The sequence below is a fragment of the Trachypithecus francoisi genome, unplaced genomic scaffold (genome assembly GCF_009764315.1).
Source record: "Trachypithecus francoisi isolate TF-2019V2 unplaced genomic scaffold, Tfra_2.0 Lachesis_group0, whole genome shotgun sequence".
NCBI lineage: Eukaryota > Metazoa > Chordata > Mammalia > Primates > Cercopithecidae > Trachypithecus > Trachypithecus francoisi.
Window position 1 is genome coordinate 108,216,440 of NW_022681453.1, and position 25,468 is coordinate 108,241,907.

The window sequence follows — 25,468 nt, forward strand, 5'->3', positions numbered from 1 at the left end:
TACACTCCTCTCCCAGCTATTTATGAACTGGTTGGGGGTGGCAGCTGGGCATGGCCCTTGGTGAAACCTTACTCTGAACTCAACCCAAGCTGTCCACTTCTAGATCCTGTTCCCACCCTCATAATGTTTTCAATTCCCACCCTATATGTTTAATAGTCCACTAGTTTACTTCTGAGCTAAAAATTGATGATGTTCTACAGTATTCAGATACACCAGTAGGCCTTAGCTGCCTGTAAATTCCCACAGGAGTATAACATTCCTCTAATGTATTTTTATTATCCTTGGGATAAAATTCAGAATCTTTATTATTAAAAAAAAATTAACTGGGAGGCCATTAGACTAGATTAGCTCTGGCACTTTAAACTCATACATATACAACCTAAAGCACAATGTAAATAGCAAACTGAAACTTAAAACTGCACCAATCAGAAATCACCAAGTAACCTCTCACTAAGAACTTTCCACTTAAATCAATCAAAACTGGCATTTTTTGTGTCTTGCTTCTGTAAACACTTTATAGAAGCTCCTCCCGGTGGAGTGCTAAGTACCTTGTAGTGTGGTGCAACTCCAATTTGTGGGCCACTGGATGCCCAGATAAACTTTTAAAAAGTTAAATATGCTGAGGCTGTTTTTTCATAAGCTCTGGTGTCAGAAGTGGGACCTAAAGGCTACCGCGCAATAATGACCTCTGGGAGAAATTAAGTAAACAGGAATAAGTACCCAGCTGTGGTCCTTCTGCTCACTCCTTCTTCCTATACATTTGGAGGTCATCACCACTAAGTCCTCTTGGATACACGAGTTCCACAACTTGGGTCCTGTTCTCTGAGTTTATTTGAGTATTTTTTAAAAATCTGAACTAGGGTGGCCGGGCGCAGTGGCTCAAGCCTGTAATCCCAGCACTTTGGGAGGCCGAGATGGGCGGATCACGAGGTCAGGAGATCGAGACCATCCTGGCTAATATGGTGAAACCCCGTCTCTACTAAAAAATACAAAAAAACTAGCCGGGCGAGGTGGCGGGTGCCTGTAGTCCCAGCTACTTGGGAGGCTGAGGCAGGAGAATGGTGTAAACCCAGGGGGCAGAGCTTGCAGTGAGCTGAGATCCGGCCATTGCACTCCAGCCTGGGCGACAGAGCGAGACTCCGTCTCAAAAAAAAAAAAAAAAAAAAAAAATCTGAACTAGGTTTGGAAGTCTTAATAGACACTGGACTGCATTCTGTAGGGAGCCTTTAGGTGCCTGACTGGGTTAGACAGAAACTGAATTGGGTTTAAATATCTCTGGTAGGAAAGGTTCCAGGAAAACAAGAAATAATGAGTTTATTTAAATCCAGAGAGTCTAAGACTCCACTTTGGAACCTGTGGTTTTTAGAGAAATGGGTGAATCTTAACAAAAATAATTTAGAATTTTGGTGGCCACAAGGGAAAGTTTTAACCCAAATAAAATTGGTCATCTATAGGGCACATACATAAAAAGGGATCCCCAACACCTCAAAACATGAGATGCAGTTTTGACCGGCATGTAGAGACTTCTAACCTGTCTGTTTCTTTCTATCGTCCTTTGCCTACGCTGAATCTACTGATGTTTTCACTTGTTTACCTGCTCACCTCAAAGGGAAAAAAAAAGAAAGAACCAGATCAGTGCTCACAAAAGGATGTCAGATCAACCACGTCTGCTTTATAATCACTGTTATTCCTTGCTCAAAATCTTGAGCTCAGAGGAGTAATAAACGGTATTCCTGTCCTGCATAGAAAATGCTTTGTCCACCCTATGTGCTAATTGGTTCCACCCTGAACTCAGTAATCCAATTAAACACATGTTGACAGGATCAAGGGAAGCTCAAAAATGGATGCAAGAGTCAGAATGGTACCATCGTGAGGACACAATCCATGGTGATGAGTCCCCATTTGGTCCACGTATGTGCCAGAAAAAGCTCAAAAAACTAAAAACAATCTCCTGAAAGTCATTCCTAAATTGTTTCTCCACTCACACTGACTGGTCAATCAACCAAATCTACAGACAGAAGAAAGATGAATCTGTTACTGATTTCAAAAACCACTTAGAGCTTTTGTTTTTCTTATGGCATTCCAGGCAACCCAACCTACCCTTGCAGCCCTTTTTGTAAAAAGATTCTCCCCAGGTGTGATTAGCAGACTTAGAAAAAAAAAGTTAAAAAAGAAAAAAAAGGCAAGGAAATAAGCTATAGGTTTAGCTAGTTTAGCTGAACATTTGTAAAGAACCTTAGAACAAGCAACAAAGGGCTTCCAAATTAATGACCTCGCAATTATAGCACTCCAGGGCAACCAACAATTTAGACTGATCTTCAGACTTCTCCTAATAAGTGACTCTTAAATCAACAGTTTATCTGCTTCTGTCTGTATGTACATGCATGTCTCTGTGTGAACATGTGTATGTTATGTGTGTGTAATATATTTGGATATTACTAAACAAATTTATAAAATTAAAAAAAAAAAAAAAACCAGCTGGCAATGTCCTGCACCTGTAATCCCAGCTACTCAGGAGCCTGAGGCAGAAGAATCCCTTGAACCCAGGAGTTCAGGCAGCATTGAGCTATGATCGCACCACTGTCTTCCAGCCTTGGTGACTCTGTCTCTTTAAAAAAAAAAAAAAAAAAAAAAATTGGCCGGGCGCAGTGGCTCAGCCTGTGATCCCAGCGCTTTGGGAGGCCGAGGCGGGCGGATCACGAGGTCAGGAGATGGAGACCCTCCTGGCTAACACGGTGAAACCCCGTTTCTACTAAAAATACAAAAAAAAACCCAGCCGGGCGTGGTGGCGGCGCCTGTGGTCCCAGCTCCTCGGGAGGCGGAGGCAGGAGAATGGCGGGAACCCGGGGGGCGGAGCTTGCAGGGAGCCAAGATGGCGCCGCTCACTCCAGCCTGGGCCACAGAGCCAGACTCCGTCTGAAAATAATAATAATAATAATAATTTGTTAGATTTTCCTGGGTTGCTGGTCAGATGGGTTTGTATTATCTCTGCTAGATGTTTAAGTCCATAAATCCAACCAAAGAGTAAAATATGTAGTAAACACGAATTGCTTGGTGCATGTTAGTTGTAGAAGTTAGAAAAAGGCAGAAAGGGAAGAATAATGTTTGGCTTTTCAGTTTTTTTGCTTCTGTGATAATTTTGATATTTGCCTGACCTGTAAACACAAATGAAATAAGATGATGGGGTAGGGTAGTGACTGATGCCAGTTGAGCTGCTCTGGTAGATCTGATTTGGCAAACAGGAGGGGGGTCTAGGGAAAGCCTCTCGCTGCATTGGCTTTTTTTTAAGTTCCTTTAGCTCAAAGTGATCAATATACCGAAGTGGAATAGCTTGGGATGACATTTCTTGAACTCCTTCCATGGCTAGTTTTGTTTAGTGTCTCATGAAATTTTTCATGAGCAATCCAAGCACAAGTGTTAAGAACAAGTGAATTAGGTAAATATCAATGAAATAAAAGTAGCTCTGTTCATTGTTCTCGAGGTTGTTTTCCACACGCGGAATGGACTAGACGCGAGTTCTTCTAGGTTTCTCCAATTCAATTTTCTCCCATTTTTCCAACTTGGGTCACTAAGAACAAGAACTCCTCTGTTTCTGAAATGCCATGATTTGGAATGGGTAGCCTGGTATAATTTCAGAGGACAACCCTCATTCCTGATGTGTGCATGACTGCAGGAATTCACCAAAACACCCAATGCTATAACCAAGGACACTCAAACTGCAAACCAGGAAAACATTATTTGAGCTCAAATCTAGAAGTCTTGACTAATTACCCTCTGGACTCAGAGACGGAATTTATAGTTTGCTCTAGCCATTGTTCCTTACTTTTCTTTTATTTAAATAGAAATACAAGTTTATTGGATTTGTGATGACCTTGGCTGAGGAGCATCCTCCAGCCTCTTGGTATTATTCTCCTGATAGTCACTGCTATATTCTCCCTGGTGGTCACCAATGTAATCCCCCCAGTGTGGTCACCGCTGTGATCCCCCCAGTGTAGTACGCACTCTGAAGGGTCTCAAATGTATGAGTGCAGCCAGATGGTCTCACTGTGATTACAGCAACCAAAATGAGATAAGCAACAATAAGAACCTTTCTTCAATGAGCCTGATGTCATGACTTATGCGTTTTACACTGAGATAAAGACATCCCAGCCAAGACAGTGACAGAGAGTGATCCTCATGCCCAAACTGTGGTCAATCTCTTATAAATGAGAGGCTGATCAAAAGGAGACAATTGTTTTAATTGTAATTGGGAAACGATGAGACTGGGGTGTCTCTGACAATTTAAATTCCCACATCAATAAATCAAAGCCCCGTATCAATAGTAAATTGAAACTAGAAACTGTACCAATCAGAAACCACCAACTAACCTTTAAACAGGGGCTTTCCACTGTAACCAAAATTGTCTTCTTTGTCTTGCTTATGCAAACGCTTTATGAGAGATTCCCCTCTTGCCCTTCTCAGTGAAATGTGACCCCTTATAGGCCAGTGCTCCTCCAAATCACGAATCCTCAAATGTTCAAATACACAGTTCTTTTAACATTACCTACATAATCTGTGCCATCCAGCCCAGCCTTCTTCCACCTTTCATTGCTTACACCTTTACCAGCCACTTGATTTCCTGCCAGGCTTTCAATGGTGACACGTTCTCCAATCCCTGTCCCCTCTACCTAGAATTCTCTTTTCAGATCTCACTCTTCACACAGCTATCTCCAGTCCTCAACATAATTGTTACTTCCCCAGGGAGATTTCCAGGCACAAAATATAAATTTCATACATTTTATAATCTGCTTATGACACCCTATATTTTTCTTTCATAATACTTAAAAATTCAATCACTGGTATAAACATATTCAGCATGATTATTTGTCTGTCTTTCTCACAAAAATAAAAACTCACCACACTTTTACGAGTATTCAGCACATTGCAGATGCTCAATAAATACATTCTAATGAATTAATACATAAATGTGATTGTGTGCTACCATCTCACTAATTAACAATAACAGTAAAAAAACTTGGAAATAGTAAAACAACATGCATTTAAAAAGCAACTAACTAAGGCCAGGTGTGGTGACTCACCCAGCACTTTGGGAGGTCGAGGTGGGTGGATCGCTTGAGTCCAGGAGTTCAAGAACAGCCTGGGCAACATAGTGAAACTCCATCACTACAAAAATTCAAAAAAAAATAGCCAAGTGTGGTGGTGCAGGCCTGTAATCCCAACTACCCAAGCTGAAGTGAGAGGACCACCTGAGCCCAGGAAGTCAAGGCTGCAGTGAGCCAAGATTGCACCACTATACTCCAGCCTGGGCAACAGGAGTGAGACCCTATCTCAAAAATAAATAAATAAATAAATAAATAAAAATAAAAGCAACTATACATTAGTGATATATTTCATAGATGCATTTTTTTCAATTATTTTTTGAAGCATACTGAAAATATCACTTGAGATCTTTATTGACCCTGAAAAGAGCTGGAAAGTTACAGAAGAGGTACACAAGTTATGCCAGATGGCACACAATAATCTTTTATTTAAAATTACAATAGCAGGCTATTGTGAATATTACTTATATTTAGCTGGAACTTTCCAGGTAACTAAACATTAGAGTATTACACTTTTCAATATCCATGTTTTGTCTCAAGGCAACTGAATAAAACTAGGTGGCTATCAAGCAAAAAATATCTAAGCTCAAAGTTTTCTATTCGCCTATTTTATTCAGGTGATACTTGGAAGCTTAGAGAAAGACTTTGAAGACCTTTCTTATCCCAGTAATCTAAGAATTTTCTTAATAACAATTAGGAAAACATGTGACTATTCTCCTTTTTAATGAAAAAAAAAGAAAACACATATACCACAAATAACATTAAAGTTCAATCAAAATCCAGCCGCATATATTTTTTTTATTTTACTTTAAGTTCTGGGATACACGTGCAGAACGTGCAGGTTTGTTACATAGGTATACATGTGCCATGGTGGTTTGACGCACCTATCAAACCGTCAGCCACATATTTTTAAAAATATCTTGCCAGGGTGCGGTGGCTCACGCCTGTAATCGCAGCACTTTGGGAGGTCGAGGTGGGTGGATCACGAGATCAGTAGATGGAGACCATCCTGGCCAACATGGTGAAACCTCGTCTCTGCTAAAAATACAAAAATTAGCTGGGTGTAGTGGCGCATGCCTGTAATCCCAGCTACTCAGGAGGCTGAGGCAGGAGAATCACTTGAACCCAGGAGGTGGAGCTTGCAGTGAGCCAAGATCATGCCATAGCACTCCAGCCTGGGCGATAGAGCGAGACTCCATCTCAAAAAAAAAAAAAAAAAATCCTCTGGAATCTAAAAGGTATAGCTTCCACATTAGTAGTTAACTCACAAAAATGCAATAATAACTAAAAGATGTGCCAAAGCCTTTGAACTTGGTCTTTTTTCTTTTTATATACTTTATGTTCTAGGGTACATGTGCACAACGTGCAGGTTACATGTGTGTACATGTGCCATGTTGGTGTGCTGCACCCATTAACTTGTCATTTACATTAGGTATATCTCCTAATGCTATCTCTCCCCGGCCCCCACCCCACGACAGGCCCCAGTGTGTGACGTTCCCCTTTCTGTGTCCAAGTGTTCTCATTGTTCAATTCCCACCTATGAGTGAGAACATGCCGTGTTTGCTTTTCTGTCCTTGCAATAGTTTGCTAAGAATGATGGTTTCCAGCTGCATCCATGTCTCTACAAAGGACATGAACTCATGCTTTTTTATGGCTGCATAGTATTCCATGGTGTACATGTGCCACATTTTCTTAATCCAGTCTGTCACTAATGGACATTTGGGTTGGTTCCAAGTCTTTGCTATTGTGAATAGTGCTGCAGTAAACATACGTGTGCATGTGTTTTCATAGCAGAATGACTTATAATCATCTGGGTATATACTCAGTAATGGGATCATCGGGTCAAATGGTATTTCTATGAACTTGGTCATTTTTTTACAAAATTGTATGTGTGTACGCATGCATAGACATATGTATGTATATATGTGACATGTATATATGCATCTGTGTATATGTATATATTACATAGATGTACATGTCAATTCCTTGGTTTATAAAACATCTTCCCTGGATTATGACATGGCCTCCATTCAAGCACCTTAGGTTTCATGTTAGAAATATTAAGCAGTAATACATTTGAAAAAAAGTTACAGCCTTAACACAAATTGCCAAAATATTGCATGTCTTGTGTTTGAGTTTTGAGTTATCTGTGGATTTAAAACTATGAAATTTACACCAAATATACAATTTTTTTCCTAAATGCTCAGTTCCCTATATTACTGTCTTTAATTTTTTTGAATTGCCCACACAATTTCAAAGAAGTAAGAGGTTGCCAAGATAACAATCTCAAATGGAATGTTACACAGTATGGTGTCTTCTTATAAGTAAAAAACACTGCATGAATTAAGACAATAATAATAAGCAGTAGGATCTTTCATTTACTAACATATGTCATTTTTGTCTTTAATTTATTGTCTAATCCTAGTGAATCTCATCAAACAATATTAGGTCTTTATAAACTCTACCAAGTTTTGTAACTACTGCCTCCCTTAACAAAAGGTGGTTGGGGGACAAGTTTTTACACAAATGGATCAAGAAAGGATGACTTCATCAAAGAAAGTCTTAGCTACATTAGAGAAAAAAGCTGGGCAACACAGTGGTGGATCTTTGTAGTCATCATCCCTTCCTCGTATTCTGAGGACTTCATCTTGTTGTAACTTGTTTAGACTGAGTGTGGTTTCACAAAGCTGCAACTCAGATATTTCAGGCCTTCCTATGATCTAATGTTTTCCCACGGAAGGAAATTTTTCTCTTTGTGTGGGATAAATACCTACACACTATGTCCTAAATCCTCTCTCAAAAGACATTACTGGCATTGTGTAGTCATTTGTAAGGACAGTTCAACTTCTCTATTTATCTTTTCAATTTAATGCATTTCACAACTACTTAAAAAGTTTCGTTTTATGACAATCACCAATTGGCCAAAGTTCACCTTATAAACATTCTTTTGGTTAACTTAATTTTACTTTTAAAACTTAAAATTAGAAGCGAAAAAGAAATCATCTAGTAGTTATATAAATTTACAGAAAGAAACCAATCAGGAATGGTTGTAATAAAGTTAGCCTCTGGCTTTGATTAGTTCCTCAGGGTCCAAAAATGTAGTTTTGTTACATTTATATCACACAAGTTATAATTCAATCCAATTCACGTAAGTTTATATGTGGATTATATTATACTTAAATGAGTCTTCCAAATGTATATTTTTCTCTAACTCTTTAAAACCTTCACATGGAATCATACTGAAGGTATGCAAAAATCCTGTGACAGGATGACATGTTAGAAAATCAAAGGAAAAAGGAGAAGGAGTCTACCTTGTTTTCTTTTGCAGCACCTATATTTCTATGATAAATTCCTCATGAGATTTTTTATAGTTCTAGTCATTTATACGCGCCTTCCCAGCAAAGTAGTCCCCACTGAGTTCACAGATTATTATGACAATGAAAACCCTTTTATCAATATAGTATGCAATTTACTGGCCTAATCACAAAACCAGTAGAATGGATTTTATATAGACACCCCTAATATCAAGACCATTCCTTATAATATTTATATGCCCTTTGTTACAAAATGAATACTGGATGCAGAAGGATTTGATGTAAGTGGAAACATGCAGTGGAAGTTGAATATAAGAAAATCTTGGCCGGGCGCGGTGGCTCAAGCCTGTAATCCCAGCACTTTGGGAGGCCGAGACGGGCGGATCACGAGGTCAGGAGATCGAGACCATCCTGGCTAACACAGTGAAACCCCGTCTCTACTAAAAAATACAAAAAACTAGCCGGGCGAGGTGGCAGGCGCCTGTAGTCCCAGCTATTCGGGAGGCTGAGGCAGGAGAATGGCATAAACCCAGGAGGCGGAGCTTGCAGTGAGCTGAGATCCGGCCACTGCACTCCAGCCTGGGCGACAGAGCCAGACTCTGTCTCAAAAAAAAATAAAAAATAAAAAAATAAAAAAATAAAAAAATAAAAAGAAAATCTTTAAAAAATTAACTGTAAAAGTGTAAAAGTTGTGAATAAAAACTATAGAAGGGTGAGTTCCAAATGAATAGATTTTGTATCTGGTATTTTTTTTTTTTTTTTTTTTTTTTTTTTTTTGTTGAGACGGAGTCTCGCTGTGTCGCCCAGGCTGGAGTGCAGTGGCCGGATCTCAGCTCACTGCAAGCTCCGCCTCCCGGGTTTTACGCCATTCTCTCGCCTCAGCCTCCCGAGTAGCTGGGACTACAGGCGCCCGCCACCTCGCCGGCTAATTTTTTGTATTTTTTTAGTAGAGACGGGGTTTCACCGTGTTAGCCAGGATGGTCTCGATCTCCTGACCTCGTGATCCGCCCGTCTCGGCCTCCCAAAGTGCTGGGATTACAGGCTTGAGCCACCGGGTATTTTTTTTTTTTAAGAAGAATGAATGCTTCTCTACTTATTGTTGTACCATAATTCCACAATTAACATGTAGGGACTTTATTATGAGGGCTCTAATCTCATTACTGATGAATTACACATTAACCAAGTTTTACACACACACACACACACACACACGAGACTTTGTAGAGTTCAGGCTCCTCTCAGTCACTGGCTACAGTGATATTATGGCACGATGCCCATCTGCTTTCAAATGCTGACTATGAGGTAGCCCCGCAACATTGATGGTAATGTAAAATTGACAACATAAAACCAATTAGAAGCCCTAGGAATTGGCCTCCATTACCTCTCACTGCCCATCTTATCTTGTTTTTACTTCTGTTTTACTGAGATGCTGACTCCATTCTATTTCTATCACTCTCTTAATCAGGAGGAAAAAAAATGGCAATTTCTCTCTGAGGACTAGGGAAAAGGAACCAACATATAATTGTGCAGCAAGCAGAGAATCTCACTTGTGCAACCTTCTCTAGGTCTTTATCATCAGACCTGGTATCCTTAGTAACCAGGAACACAGTAAACGCAACATACTTCATCTGAAGAGTCATTGTCTGTGCTTCCCTACTCCAGCCAATACTTTCTTCTACTGGAGGGAAGACCCTTGACTTCCACAGAAAATATTACTCTTGAATGTATCTGGGGTGAGATGGCATATGTTGTATGGGTTTCTGCATACAAGTTGTCTATTAAAGAACAATTTAATTCACCCAACCTTAATTAAGCCCTAATATGTGTAATACAGTACATATAAAATGAACTAAAACACAAACATGGGCTGTGCTATATACTGACAGATGGTAGAAATTTCTCTTGGAAGGCTTTGTGAATTTGGTCTTGGTTGTGAAGATGCTATATTCACTCTAAAAAGGAACTATTTGAACTTTTCAACGGAAAATCCTTCTCTAGTGTTAAGTAGACAAGCATCTTCCTGAAGAATCTCTCTCTGTACTAACCCTTGTTTCTAGTCTGCCAAAATCTCTCTCATGTTCTGGCAATGAAGTACAAAATGAAAGAAGTATTTCAATTGCACTTAAGCCACATTCATTGAAAGAGAATCTCCCTAGTCAGTGATGCAATACTCCCTAAATGGACACTATAATCACATGACCTTTAAACTGGGATATAACACTCCTAATCTAAATCACATTCTCTCCTTGCCCCCACTCCTGTACTTATCCCCAGGGCCCTTTCAGTGTTATTGCTTTGCTGGCTTCTCCCTCTAGTTAGATTTCTAGATTTCTGATTATTTCCCTGAAGAATTAGTTTACATTTATATACCAAATAAAGCATTAGTTTTTACTACACTAATATTTTCTGCTGCCTAAATTTTCGTGTATCATTATATGTGGTTTCAGGGACAGGGAGGGGAGGTTCTGATGGTATTCCAACATTGAGGTTTGTAATTTCTTTATCATTTCCCTTTTAAATCACTAATAAAGATGTTAAATCAGACCTCACTTAAAGCTGATCTCTAGACATCACCCACCAAATCGTTACATTTTTATCTCTGATTGCCTTTGGGTATTATCCCCTCTTAACAAGACATTTTACTTCCAGACAGTGAAAACAGGTTACAGGAAGCATCACACAGTCTTTAAATTGTTGTTTGTTCTCATATTCAGACAAAAGTGAAGGGTTTTGAACGAGCATGAGTATATATAGAAGGAGCAGACTAAGCTGTTATATAAAAAGTAAGTTTAAAATGTAAAATGAATAATAGAATGATTTTTTAAAAACAAAGACATGGCTTTATTTACTGTCCAAATATTAACAGCCTGCTTAATGTTGGAATCATGCTGAAAAAACAGCATGGCAAAGCAACACCTTGGATTTTCTAGCTGCCACACTCAGGCCAGCAAAACCAGCTTTTCTATCTATGAAACTCAGATGGTTGACAAGTTTAACAAACCTTGAGCAATTTTATTTGAACTGTGCCATGTACATAATAAAATCAAAAGATAAAAGGAGAGGTAATGAGGATTTTAATAATATCATTTTTAATCCCTAATGCTGAATAAGCCTATAGATATAAACATACAGGCACACATATATAAGTAACAACTTCTTCGTAATTCACAGACTGTCCCTTATATCCAAGTGCTTATGGAAAACTAACACCTGCCACCCTTAACACTTTCTCATTAGCTGCTTCTGTAAACTCTCAAGAGTACTGCAATTAGTTCTTTTATCAAACAAACAAAAATGCTGTTTGGCTGTTGTCAAATAGGTCTGCCTAGACAACATTCTGAATATGATCACTGACATCATGCTCTTAGTTTGATGTCATCATAAACACTGCCAGAATATAAGAATGGCTAACTGATTTTTTTCAGTGTTCATTTGGGATATTATGACCGTTTCAATTTTATTTGACAGTAGCCACACTTAACAGTTTCATGAAAAAACTAGCTTTTAAAAAAGACCATAGCAGGTATTGACATTTTAGCAATTTCTTTGTCAAAAGCTTTGACAATATGTAAGATCTAATTTGCAAAATAGCCAAAGTAGTATGAAGACCTTTCTTGTCTGCCTTTTCCCCCCTTCAAAACAGAAGGTATTAATCACCCAATCTCAAAGGCAGCTGACTGATGCTATTCACTGAGTAGTGCATTCTCACTAATGTGGACCCATGAATAACTCTCAAGGCTTTTATTATTGCTCTGAGTGGACTCTCAGCAGCACAGCCTCTCTTTAGCAACCCTCATCCCCTCAGGCTCCAAAAGGATTATAGATAATGGCTGAAAGAAAGCATCATTGGTAAAAACAAAAGTTTTTAAAGGGGAAAAAAATGGGAGCAAAGTGGACATATTGGAGACAAGTCATGATTCATGGCCTGTACTGTGTTCTGCCTCTTTCTCTTACTCAATACGCTCTTTAGTTTTACTGCTGGAAAAGAAGGGACTAAACCAGTGCACTTCTCCTAGCAACCGATATCAGTCAGCAAAGAAGGCATGTCATCTGCTCAAAGAGAAAACGGAAGAATCTGGGGTCATACAAAGCAGACACATGTTCTTTTGCATTTGATCCCAAATTGATTATCAAAAAGGATTCAGTAAATGCTAAATAATTCTGTTTTATGTGAATGTTAACAATCCATAGAACTAAATATCAGCGTGTCCGCTTGCTATATAGTTGAGTGTCAAATGCTAATCCAACCCACTTCATTCAAATGTTCAGTTTTTCACTTTTCCAACACACTCTTTCGTCCCCTCCCCTTATGGAGATTGCCCCTCCCAGGTATATCCTTGCACCTCTTAGACCATTTCAAATGCAAAGATGAGGCATCACCTCCTATAGAGACCCACGTTTGGAAGGCTTAGAATTGAATCCTGATCGAGATAGACAACACAAGCAATTTCCTGGTAATTTTATTTGCATGTCATGTTTAGCCGCTGCTTCAAAAGATAAAAACCGCTTTCTGAAAAGAAATGTTGAATAAATTTGGAATTTAAATTTATCATGATGAGACACATTTACTGAGAGCCTCAAAAATCTGGAGAGTTTCATAAGACCCAGGTGATGAACATCCCAGGTGCTACAGTTCAACAGGAAAGTGCAATGAGAATGCACAGCCTGGAAAGGGTTCTGAAAATGAAAGTTGGCCATTGGATTGTGAGCAGAGTGCAGGCACCAAACAACTCCATTCACTCACATCTTATTGCCATGTGTATAGGGAGGTGGGAGGCAAGGGGGTAAGAGCTGTATTTGCCCAAAATCTGTACCCACATGTTGTACATATTTTTCCGATTCTTTTTTCTTTAATTTTTGTATTAAAAGTTGACATTATTCAGGCTTTCAAATCACAAAGGCGGGACTGAAACTCTTAAAAACATACTTAGCTATGAAATTACTTACATGTTTCATGATAGCCAGTGAGGAATAACCCAGTTAAATCTGGTTTTGAGCAGACAAGGAGGCCTCAAACCTCAACTGAATGACAATTTGATTTGTGAGTGCAGGGCTCATATGCCCATTGATGATTTTTTTTTTTTTTTGACAGGGTCTCCCTCTGTCACCCTGGCTGGAATGCAGCAGTATACTCACAGCTCACTGCAGCCTTGACCTCCCAGACACAAGCGATCCTTCTATCTCAGCCTCCCAAGTAGCTGGGACTACAGGTGAGCACATTGTGTCCGATTAATTTTTTTTTCTTTTACTTTTTTTTTTTTTTTTTTTTTTTTTTTTTTGCAGAGATAGGGTTTCACCATGTAGCCCAGGCTTATCTCAAATTCATGGGCTCAAGAGATCCTCCCAGTCTCCCAAAGTACTGAGATTACAGGCATGAGCTGCGCTGTGTGGCCTGAAACATTTTTTTCCATTATTATTGTTTAACTCTTGAAATTATGTGAAAACAATTGCAATGCAAAAAAAAAAAAAAAAAGTTTTGAGACCACCACACTGAATGTTCTAACTCTTCTATTCAATTCTGCATGGGGAAAAAAAAAAAAAAACACACACACAAAAACAAACACTGAGAATGTTGTACCTGGCATTTTCTTTTCTTTTCTTTAATGAAAGCAAGTTTATTAGAGTAGTAAAGAAACAGAAATGGCATTTTATTTTTAAAAGGTTGCATTTCTCCTACTCAGTTTCTACTCTAACCCATGATAGAGTTAGGTACAAGGGGCACTAAAACAATTGGCCTTTGGGTAATAGCTTGCTGTTGCTGGTATTCAATGTATTTAAAATACACAAGCGGTTATATACCTAAGATGAGGAAGGTGAAATGTCATCTCTAATTTAATGGAACAATAATAAGCTTGGTTTTCAATAACTGTACTGTTATTTGGCAATGCATTAAAATTTACTTTATAATAGAGAGATAAAACACAAGAGTGCCTGTTGTTAGATTCATTCTAAATTTCCCTTAATTTACTCTAACCCTGAAAACTATATTCTATAATCATCGGATATATCCAAATAAGTTTAATCATATTCTAGCATTTGCTAGTATTTGGAAATACATGTATTACAAAACTTTAAACTATGACTCTAACTTTGCTTTATAAAAACTTATAAACTTTCCTTTATAATGAATAACTCTTAAGTTTTTTGGAAAGTCAAAAGTTCTCCCTTTTGGAATCATACTTATGAACATTTTAATTGGTTATAAGTGTTGCAGAGGTTTTGGGCAAATCCCTTAAATTCCAGTCTGGTTTCAACTGGGTGTTCCTTGTTTAAACTTGAAAAGCCTTACAGTGGGATAGCTGAGTTATATTCCATGTTCTCCAGCTTATTTCCAAAAGGCTTGGAACCAAACTCTAGGGAAAGAGATCCCTCATCAATTCTTACAACAGAAATTAAAAAGTGGCTGTTAACCCCCTCTCCTGAGCTGAAACTCCCATGTTGCATATGGCTGTAGGTACAGTGGTCATAAACTAAGCACATTGACCTAAGGCTATTGTCCGCTTAGAATTAAATTTTTAAAATTCCATTTATTGATAAGGAAAGCCTAAGTCCCACCGGTCATTAATGAATGAGAGTGGATGTGAATCATAAGACTAGTGAATTTTGGCTGTCGTGCATATCGCATATCCATAGCCATATCATTGAGCTCACAACAAAACACAGATATGCTACATGCATATTAGACAATAGACTGTTACTGTTTTTAAAGATGGATGTTTATGGTTTTGGATAATTCTTTACAAGGCTAAATTCATGTGAATGTGTGTGTGGAGATGGGGCCTATGTCACCCAGGCTGAAGTGCCGTGGTGTGATCATGGCTCACTGCGGCCTCAACCTCCTGGGTTCAAGGAATCCTCTCATCTCAGCCTCCCAAGTATCTGAGACCACAGGTGGACACCACCATGCCCAGCTAATTTTTTTCTCTTTTGTAGAGACAGGTTTCATTATGCTGCCCAGGCTGGTCTCAAACACCTAGGCTCAAGTGATCCTTCAGCCTCAGCCTCCCAAAGTGCTGGGATTACAGGTGTGAGCCACCATACCGAGCCCAGGCTAAAATTTCTTCGTTAAAGGTTCTCAAATATAACAATAGATGTTAGAACATTAAACAGAAGTACTTAGAGTAATAGAACCTAAGGCTGATGGAGACCTTGGAAATTATATAGTCAAATGAAATCATTTTTGGTAAGGTTCTAAGGATATACAATTAACCATCTACTAGGGACGCTAACAATGCAGTCCAAGGCTTCTGGTCACCAAAGGTATGTCCCTTGCACAATAGTAATGATACTGTTTTATTCAGCCTATCCTTTCTGATATACATAACTACTCATTGTGCATAAGTAATTAATGGATAATTATAAAAAGTTATTAGATTCAATGTCTTCTGTTAAATGAAGAAAAGCTAAGTGAGCTATCTAGAAAAAGAATTAGTGAACGGATCCCAAACGTTAATTTTTACTTAGGTCTTCTGTTGTAGAAGTGTTTAGCTTGTCTTACACAAGGTGTATCTCCATGGTACATTATATCAAAGCACCAGGTAAAAATTATCCAGGATGAAATGTAAATCGGTAAACACGAACCAAAATGCAGGCTTCTGCAAGCATGGTCTACTTGCCAACAAATTGCCACTTGTCTGATTCCTCTCTTGTGGACTCTCTTCATTCATAGCACCATTCACTTGGGAATCATGTTTGTTTTGTAATCAGCTTATGATATAATGGAAAGACTCGTGTCACAGCACATTTGTCACAGGTGCGTAGGTGAGGCCACTGATAAGTCCCCTTAAGTGTCCACAAAAATTCTTCATCAGTCACCAGAAGACTCACGGTTGAAAAATCTTATGAAAATTGTCCTAACATGCACCCCAATTGTAGTCCATAATTAGTCTGATAGCAAAGTTCTCTTCTAGTTATTTTTCTTGTTCATACTAGGCAGGGAATAATAATCTAATAAAAATACTCCTAATAATAACAATAAGTTACATTTAAGTGGCACTTATAAAGTACCAGTCACTGTTCACAGCATCATATATATCTTTATACACATCTTTATTTTGTGTATATATATTTATTTGTATATATTACTATACGTATTTTTTGAGATGGAGTTCTGCTTGTTACCCAGGCTGGAGTGTAATGGCACAATTTTGGCTCACTGCAACCTCTGCCTCCTGAATTCAAATGATTCTCCTGCCTCAGCCTCCTGAGTAGCTGGGATTACAGGCGCCCACTACCATGCCTGGCCAATTTCTGTATTTTTTTACAAAATTTGTAAAGAGAGGGGTTTCCTCATGTTGGCCAGGCTGGTCCTGAACTCCTGACCTCAGGTGATCCACCCACCTTGGCCTCCCAAAGTGTTGAGATTACAGGCATGAGCCACCGCACCCAGCCTATATATATCGTTATATTTTTTAAAATATTTTATTTCTCATTATAACTGTATGAGATATACATTATTACCATGCCTATTTTACAGATAAGGGCACTGAGGCATAAAAAGGTTAAATAACTTGTTCATACTCATTCAGTAGTGTTTGCTCAGTAGTCTTTCAACAACCATCTTATCCTTCTTCCCTACAGGCAAACTATGTTGCAAACAATCTAAACTTCTTGCCTTTTCCTTAGCACCCCTTTGTCATCTTCATGCCATTTTTCTGGTTACTTCTTTTCCTGGAATTCAATTTCCAATCCTTTTGCCCACCAAAATCCCACTGTTCCTCTAAGGCCCAGGTTAAGAGACCCTTTTGGTGCTGACCCTTCCCAGATTGTACCAGCTGAAAATCACCTATTCCTCATCCGAGTTCCCAAGACTATACTGTGTACACCTTCAAACTTCTTTTTTTTTTTTTTTTTTTTGAGACGGAGTCTCGCTCTGTCGCCCAGGCTGAAGTGCAGTGGCCGGATCTCAGCTCACTGCAAGCTCCGCCTCCCGGGTTTACGCCATTCTCTCGCCTCAGCCTCCTGAGTAGCTGGGACTACAGGCGCCCGCCATCTCGCCCGGCTAATTTTTTGTATATTTTAGTAGAGACGGGGTTTCACCGTGTTAGCCAGGAGGGTCTCGATCTCCTGACCTCGTGATCCGCCCGTCTCGGCCTCCCAAAGTGCTGGGATTACAGGCTTGAGCCACCGCGCCCGGCCACACCTTCAAACTTCTTATCAAACACTACTTTTTGTTCTAGTGACTTGAACATTTAGTACCTTCCCTACTAAGTCATGATTTCCTTGAATGTGGGAACATTTTAACAGGTCAGTATGTTCCTCACAGAGCCAAGCAAGTTATGTTGCCAATATGCATGTGTTGAATCAAATGAATAACCTAAACATATTCAAGCTAATTTTCTCGTGGACTCTTCAGAAAATAGCTGGTCATTTTCAGTAACAAGAGCCTGGAATTCCTGTTAAGGAGTTCCAGGGCTGAGAATCCAGCAACAGCCTCTCATAGGCAGAGGCATGGTACAGAGATGCAGCATCCCTGGAGTCTAGTTTCTGCTCTACCACTAAGCAGCAGTGGGATCTGTGACGAGACACATAAAATCTCTAAGCTTCAGTTCTCCATGTGCCCAACTAATAAGACAGTTGTGCTGTATAGCTGCAAATATTTATAATAGCTCCGAGATTATCATTCTATGATTTATATTTAGTATTGCTGAGATCTCTGCTAAAAGTGACAAGTTCAACTGAAGTACTATCTTTGTAAAATTGTACGTGGCAACTGAGGAAGACTTAGAAGGCAACAATCACTGAAGGGATTAGAAATCAGGACTACTGGGGATTTGAGACAGAGTCTTCTAATATGAAATGGTTTCACTTCAAAACATCATATCCAACTCCTAAGGCCCTTCAATTCTTTCTTTCCATGATCAATTAAAAGAAAATATGTACCTCATACATTGCTAATGGGAATATAAAGTAGCAGTTGCTTTGGAAAAGAGTCTCGCTCACCTCAAAAGGTGAAACACAGACTGAACATACGACGCAGCATTTCCACCCCAGATCAAATGAAGACATATGTTCCCATACAAGTCAGTACATGGATGTTCAAAGCATCAACATCTATAATAGCCAAACATGGAAACAACTTAAATGTTCATCAACTAGTAAACCAAAGGACAAACGATATGGAATATTATTTGGCAATAAAAAGGAAAGATGTACTGATACATGCTATGACATGGATGACCCTTGAAAACGTTATGCTAAAGGAAAGAAGCTGGTCACAAAATAACATCCTACATTGTATGATTGTATTTATATAAAATGTACAGAAAAGACAAATCCACAGAGATAGAAGTCAAGGGGTGGTTTCTTGTGGTTGGTAGAGAGATGGTGGAACAAGGTACATAGTTTCTTTCTCAGGTAATTAAAAACACTTTAGGGCGGGCGCGGTGGCTCAAGCCTGTAATCCGAGCACTTTGGGAGGCCGAGACGGGCGGATCACGAGGTCAGGAGATGGAGACCATCCTGGCTAACACGGTGAAACCCCGTCTCTACTAAAAACACAAAAATGAGCCGGGCGTGGTGGCGGCGCCTGTGGTCCCAGCTCCTCGGGAGGCGGAGGCAGGAGAATGGCGGGAACCCGGGGGGCGGAGCTTGCAGGGAGCCAAGATGGCGCCGCTCACTCCAGCCTGGGCCACAGAGCCAGATTCCGTCTCAAAAAAAAAAAAAAAACATTTTAAAGTTAGATTGTAGTGACGGTTGTCCACTTCTGAGAACAAGTTGAATACAAGTTGTGAGAACAAGTGAAGAATGGGTCCTCATTGGGGGTCATGAAAAAGTCTATGACTAGTGGAAGCCATTTACTGAGATGGGAATGGCTAGAAAGAGAAGATTCTGTCTTAGCCTTGAGTTTTGTATATTCTCATTGGACATGAAGCAAAGCTGTCAAGTAGTCAGGTGAGTATGTCAAGCACTGATGCAAGCACTGGAGATATGACAGAATATGAAACAGCCAAGTTATGTGCTTATGGATCTTATATCCCTCCATGCAATGACTAGGGCAATTTTAGAATTATCAAACCATGTATTTATCAAAACATGTATTTAAAACTCATGTGATAGATGAAAGATCCTAAGGACTGGCTGCAAATGGAGGAGAAAACATGAAGAATGGAGGCCTCCGTCACTCCCACAGTGTTTTGAGTCTGGTATTTTGGGTTAGCATGCTACCCTAGTTGCTATATTATGCTTCTATCATTGTGTAACACACTGCTAAAACATTAATAGAGTTGATAAGTATTTATTTTTAAAAAAGAGTTTATAATCATTCCTTCATTCTTTATATAATATTTTTTCAAAAGAAGAAGAAAAGCAGTACCCACGCGGATGTATTGATTTAGGTTGACAGATCTACACGTGGAGACACTGTAAGAAATACAGCAACACTTTTCTTTAGAAATAAATCTGTAAAATGGCACTCTATAAATCACTGTTTGGTTAAACTCAGATCTGAAAACTTTTATTTGTCTAAACTAGAAAATGATAGGATCTATGCAATGCATTTTGCATAAAGTTATATATAGTATTGTGGGGGAAGAGTGAGAAAGTCAAAACCCCAATTGGATATACCTAAAGGTAAAATATTATTCTCATTTTTCCTTTAAATGCAGATTTTCTAAATTATCACTCAAGAAACACCCTCACGTATCTTCTTCACTCTTCAAATGTTTCTCTAATTCCTTTCATTAGATCCAAAAAAGAAAAAAAGAGAAGGAGAAGAAGATAAGGAAAGAAACGATGAATGAGAAGAAAAAAGAGAAGGAGAGGAGGAGGGAAAAAAGGAGGAAACGGAGAACTAGTAAATAAGATGATAATCTTTTTTTCTGATACTCTTCGAAAACAAATTGCACATGAGAAGTAAATGTACCTCCTGGAGACCGCCGGAACTATTTCAGCAGATATTACTAGGCACACACACATCCCACCTACATCAGCTCCCTTCGTTGCTATATATGTATCCCAATTTACACAATGTGCTTACATGCCTATATTTTGATTGTCAGACATGCTATTTTATACAAGCTGCTCAGTGGTGAGATGGCCAGAACTGCTCTTTTTATATAATCATTACTGTTTTTTTTTTTTTTTTTTTTTTTTTACGATATTCTTGTTTAATGTTCTAAGAAATCCTTTTGGTTTATGGCCCACATGTTGCATAGCATCAAAGGTTATTCAAACAAAGCCAATCCAAACATGGTATCACGGCATAGCTTCAAGAACACATTTCAGGTGACTTACACACAATTTAAGTTCTGAAATAGACTACATATGGCTATGATAATAAGCCCATTACTGAAAAAAAGCACTTTAGCAACATGTATAAACCTCTATGAGATTATACATCTGCCTTATGCACATACATTATCTTTATTATATTTATCTCCCCTAATATCATGTATGCCACTTTCACTTAAGAATAAAGGGTAAAGATGAAAAAAAATTCTCATTTTAAAACACCTTTCCACAAGTATTGTAAAATTATCAGATTGATATAATATATGGGATATAGATGTAAGTTAAAAGTCTTGCCATAGTTCATATTAATTCCCCATGAATGACTGCAAAACCCTATTCTTATTCAAAAATAAAGAAAAGCTGGAAAATAAAGGCTAATGTTAACATTCTCCTATATGATTATACAGAAAATCTAGATGTGATTAATCTGCATCAATAAGAAAACCATTATTTACATCCCAATTAGAAAAGTTTATCTACAGTTCTCAGCCAACTTAATATTTGTTCTCTATGGATTGCTACAGGGACATGATACTGCGAAAAATTATAAACAATATTAGCACATAGCTTCTATGAGGTGGCAAAACTCTAACATTTTTCATATACTATAAAAATGCACACACAAACAACCCACCAAGCAAATATCAATGCAAATCTATGTATCATTTGTCACTGAATAAAATTAATATCTGTGTCTAGCACAAGGATGGTCAGTATATCTTTGAAATGGTACAAGCTTCTCTACATTTGAAATTCATGTGGAGTATAAGCACACACCTCTAAGAAGAATAAGGAAATAGAAATCATAGAATCCTGGAAGAGTTACAAAGCTTAGAGATCCTACAAAGCAACCTCTTCACTATGTATGTGAACACTGACTCTCAAAGTGTTGAAACAGCCTAGAGGGCAGTGTTGTCCACATCCCAAATTCTCAACCATCCCCATGGAGAAACTGTCATTCTGAAGTATCCAAAGGCAATCCAATGTCAAACGTATGATTTACATACTAATTTAGTAAGAGTGTCCAGGGTTTCCTTTGCTATTGACACAGCAGATGCTAAATACAAAACTAGTTTCACACACAAACAAATTTAACATTGCCTTTTCAGTCTCAATTCCTCAATTTTGGCATTTTTCACTACATTACTATGAATTCTGCTGCATAATTGTGGCCCAGACAGAAACTGCCCCCTTATCCTATAATGTTAAATCAGAACAAAGGTTCTAGGTTGTCTTTGGGGGCAGGAGAAGGGTGGTGTGGGAGAGAAGGAAGGAAAGAAGGGAGAGAGGAATAAGAGAGAGAGAAAGAAGGGAGGGAGAAATGAAAGGAGGGAGGGAGGGAAAGCAGACAGAAATGATGTCTTGCTACTGCTGTTCCAGCAAGCTGGTTAATTGCATTTGTTTCATATATCTCCAAACACCCTGGTATATTAATTACATTCTGTAACACCAAGCTCTTTTGATTTCCTCTGTCACTTCCACTGAGCAATTTAATTGTATTCCTCCTAGCAACACACTGATTTAAAAATACATATATAAAAAAAACCCTTGATGATAATTCTGTAGTCTAATGTATAGTTTATACATGCATTTGTTATTGAGATATGTAAATTCATGATTTATGAGGACATATTCTTTAAAAAGTTATACCAAAGTCGTCTTATGAAAATCAAACACACCTGGGACAAACAGGTAAACCTATTTTGTTATGGTAATGTACATGTATTTTAATGTACTGAAAAATAAATACATGAAAAATGATTACAGGTGTTGCCATAGTATAATTCACAATAATTAAACCCTAAACATCTACTGCTTAGACTGGGAAAAGAGAGAAGCAGTGCACACACATGCATCCCTCCCCTACTATCGCTGGGGGGCAAAGGTACTCCATGATTGAAAACAGCCACTTGACAGTAGGTAAACTCATCTGTATTGCCTCATGTTTATAGAAAGCCTTTCTTTTTGAGTCCAATACATTGGGCTCTACGCAGCAGTTAGCTGCCAGGAACAAAGTTAGCTACCACAGATGGGCAGTGTCCCAAATAATGAATTCATCCACAATGCAAATGCTGGAGGAAAGTTTATGTGGCATCAAGCTATTGTGATGGCTCGAACAGTTGGACTAATACACTTTAGGTTCTTTACAAGTACAGTAAGTAATTAAAAACCTAAAGTACTGCAATCCGGTTAGGAAAAAAAAAAATATCTAGTACTCCTCTATACCAATTCTTTCCATCGATATAAAAATTAAAGCCTCTAGAAGGTTAATAGCAAATATTCTTTGAACTTTTTTCTTTTGAATACAAACCAAAAAGCATGTTAACGATTATTTCCACTCTTCATTCAAAAGAGCTACAAAAAAGGATTTTGCAATAGTCGCACAAGAAATTGACATCCTGTGAAAATATCCCAGTAAACCAAATCGGAACAAAAGACAAGAGCATCAGAGGCAGAATGCTGTGGGCTTGACAGACTGACTCAACCTAGAGGGAGACACCTACAGCACCTGTTTCAGGCCCCCGTTGTGTTTGTCACTGCGGACCGAGCTAAGTGTCCCACTCCTGTGGCCACTGCGGACCGAGCTAAGTGTCCCACTCCTGTGGCCAGCCCATAGCTGATGCTTCCTCGTTCGTGGAGCCTCGCCCAGTCTTACTTTTGACAGTTTTCTCCCTAGGATCTAAATTCTTCCTTCTGATTTAACGCCAGGAGAGCATTCACTGACACACAGGTGATACACATTGATCTCAGTCTCCAATTCCTAACCCATTGAACCTTCCTTAGAGTGTCTACGACTGTATTTCTTCACTTGAACGTCTAAGCCAAAGTTCAGACACAAGAGCAAACATCAAACAGAGAGCAGGCACAATAGTATTAGCTCTTTCAGGAGATTTACTGTAATATTTCTTTTTCTAAGAAAACTGGGAAAGCATCATTTATTACCCAACTCCTTAATGAATTAAGTAAATTACAACAACAATAACAACAATAGGTGACTACCAACATGTTCCACTTGCAGCAGTTTAGAAACAAAAGACTTAAATACAACCTCTGCCCCCAAGGAGCCCGTGCCTGGGCAAAACGGACAGAGTGACATACTGTCATTTTATTTATAATCCACATCAAATTCTAAAAGAAATGGTTTTGGGGGATTGGGGGGTGGGGGGCGCAAAAAAAGATAAAAGCATTTTTAACTTACCATCAACCCGAACATATAAAAATCCACAGAGCATTAGTTGTGTAAACATCAGCAGACTCATTTTGACATATTAAAAAGGATCCCGATCGTTTAAGAAACCAATCCCAGAGAGCAAAAGTACAAAAATAAGTATCAAAAAAAGAGGTAGGTCCAAAGTTTAGACTTTCCTAGATACTAATTAAAGTCAAGAAGAGCAAATCACAAGATCAGACGGGGTTGGTGGAGAGGTCTTGAACCGGGCACCTTTAGATCCATCCAAATTAAGAGAGGGCACTTCGAAGGCTGCTGTATTTCCAACACTCTGGCTTCCTAAATTCCCGCAAATTCAGCCCAGCCAGAGGGATGATTCAAGTGTGTCTAACCCTCTCTCCTTAGGCTCCACTGCAATCCAAAGCCAAGTTCTTTCTTCAGAAGTCAAGATGATGAAGGGGGAGGAAAAGACCTAATTCCTAGAAAGTGTTCCACAAACTTGCCAGCACGCTGCCGAAAAACCATGGGCCTGCCTACTGGTTTTCTTTCCCCCGGTTTCCTTCTCCGTTGCAGCTCCACGTCCGGAGTTATTTTTTAATATGTATATATTTTTACTTAACTTCCATAATAAGGATGTGTCAAAGCAACACTTTGCAGGCGGGCAGACTTGGCGAGCCTCTCCTTTGCAGCCTTGTTGCCTCCCTCCACCTCTCTCGTTTCCAAAAGAGAGGCAAAGGGAAATCAGGACGATTCGGGTGGAGAATCCGAACTCCTACGTGGTGGCGCTGCGGGAGGAGGCAGGGAGGGAGCGAGGGAGGGAAGGAGCGAGCGAGGGAGGGAGGGGCCGGGCGGAGGCTGAGGCGGAGGCTGAGGCTGCAGCCACCCCCGCGGGGCCGCGGCGGAGCGAGGGTGCACCCGGCGGCTGCGGGCCAGGGCAGAGCCGGGCGTGTGAGCCCAGCCCGGGAGCGGCGGAGACAGGCAGCGCTCAGTCCAGCGCCAGGCGCGGTCCAGCCGCCGGTCCCCGCGATCCGGCCCCCGCCGCTGCTCGGGCAGCCCGGCCCGGAGCGTCCGCCTCCTCCGGCAGCTGCCGCGGGTGGAAGCACTCCGAGGAGGGAAGGCGAGGAGGCGGGCGGGGCGGGGAGGAATGAAGCTGCTGGGAGTCTGCCCCGGGGAGGGGCGGGGGCGACACGGGGCGCGGAGCCTCCACCCCCAGACTCCGCCGCCCGCCCGCCCGCGCGGGGGCGCCTGCCCGCTGGGGAGCCGGAGGGGTCCTGGAGAGCGAGAGCGGAGAGTCCCGGCAGACGGAGATGCACAGGTCCGGAGGCCCGGCCGGCTGCCCGCCCGGGGCCGAGGCCAGCGGTCGACTCCGTCCGCTTCTCCGCGCCTGCCGTGCCCCCTCCTTCCCGCCTCGGAAGGGCATCGGTGGGCTCCAGCCCCTGCTCCTCGCCGCGTGCCGTTTAAGGGGCAGGTAATTTTCTCGGTGAGCGATTTCATGGAAGCCCTGCCTAATTATTCATCCCTCCGTCTGCCGGAGCTGCACGCGCTGTCTTGGAGGAGATCGCCCTCCAGGACCCAGGGCGCAGCCTCATTACCCGTTAAAAGCACACACACACTCTTCACCTTTGAGCCAAATGAGAAGCCGAGGAGGAGGAAGG

The 25,468-nt window shown here is 40.1% G+C and overlaps 1 protein-coding gene across 6 annotated transcripts in view; it reads right to left on the minus strand.

The window, feature by feature from the left end:
• ROBO2 (roundabout guidance receptor 2) overlaps positions 1-24,905 on the minus strand; it is a 619,239-nt gene extending 594,334 nt beyond the window's left edge. For 3 of the 6 annotated variants that reach the window (XM_033211611.1, XM_033211608.1, XM_033211607.1), the window contains exon 1: positions 23,844-24,905. In XM_033211611.1, the coding sequence (XP_033067502.1) occupies positions 23,844-23,904 (61 nt within the window). In that variant the 5' untranslated portion in view covers positions 23,905-24,905. The remainder of the gene's footprint in view (positions 1-23,843) is intronic. The other 3 variants (XM_033211609.1, XM_033211612.1, XM_033211610.1) reach the window with 1 other exon arrangement.
• Between the last annotated feature and the right edge of the window lie 563 nt (positions 24,906-25,468).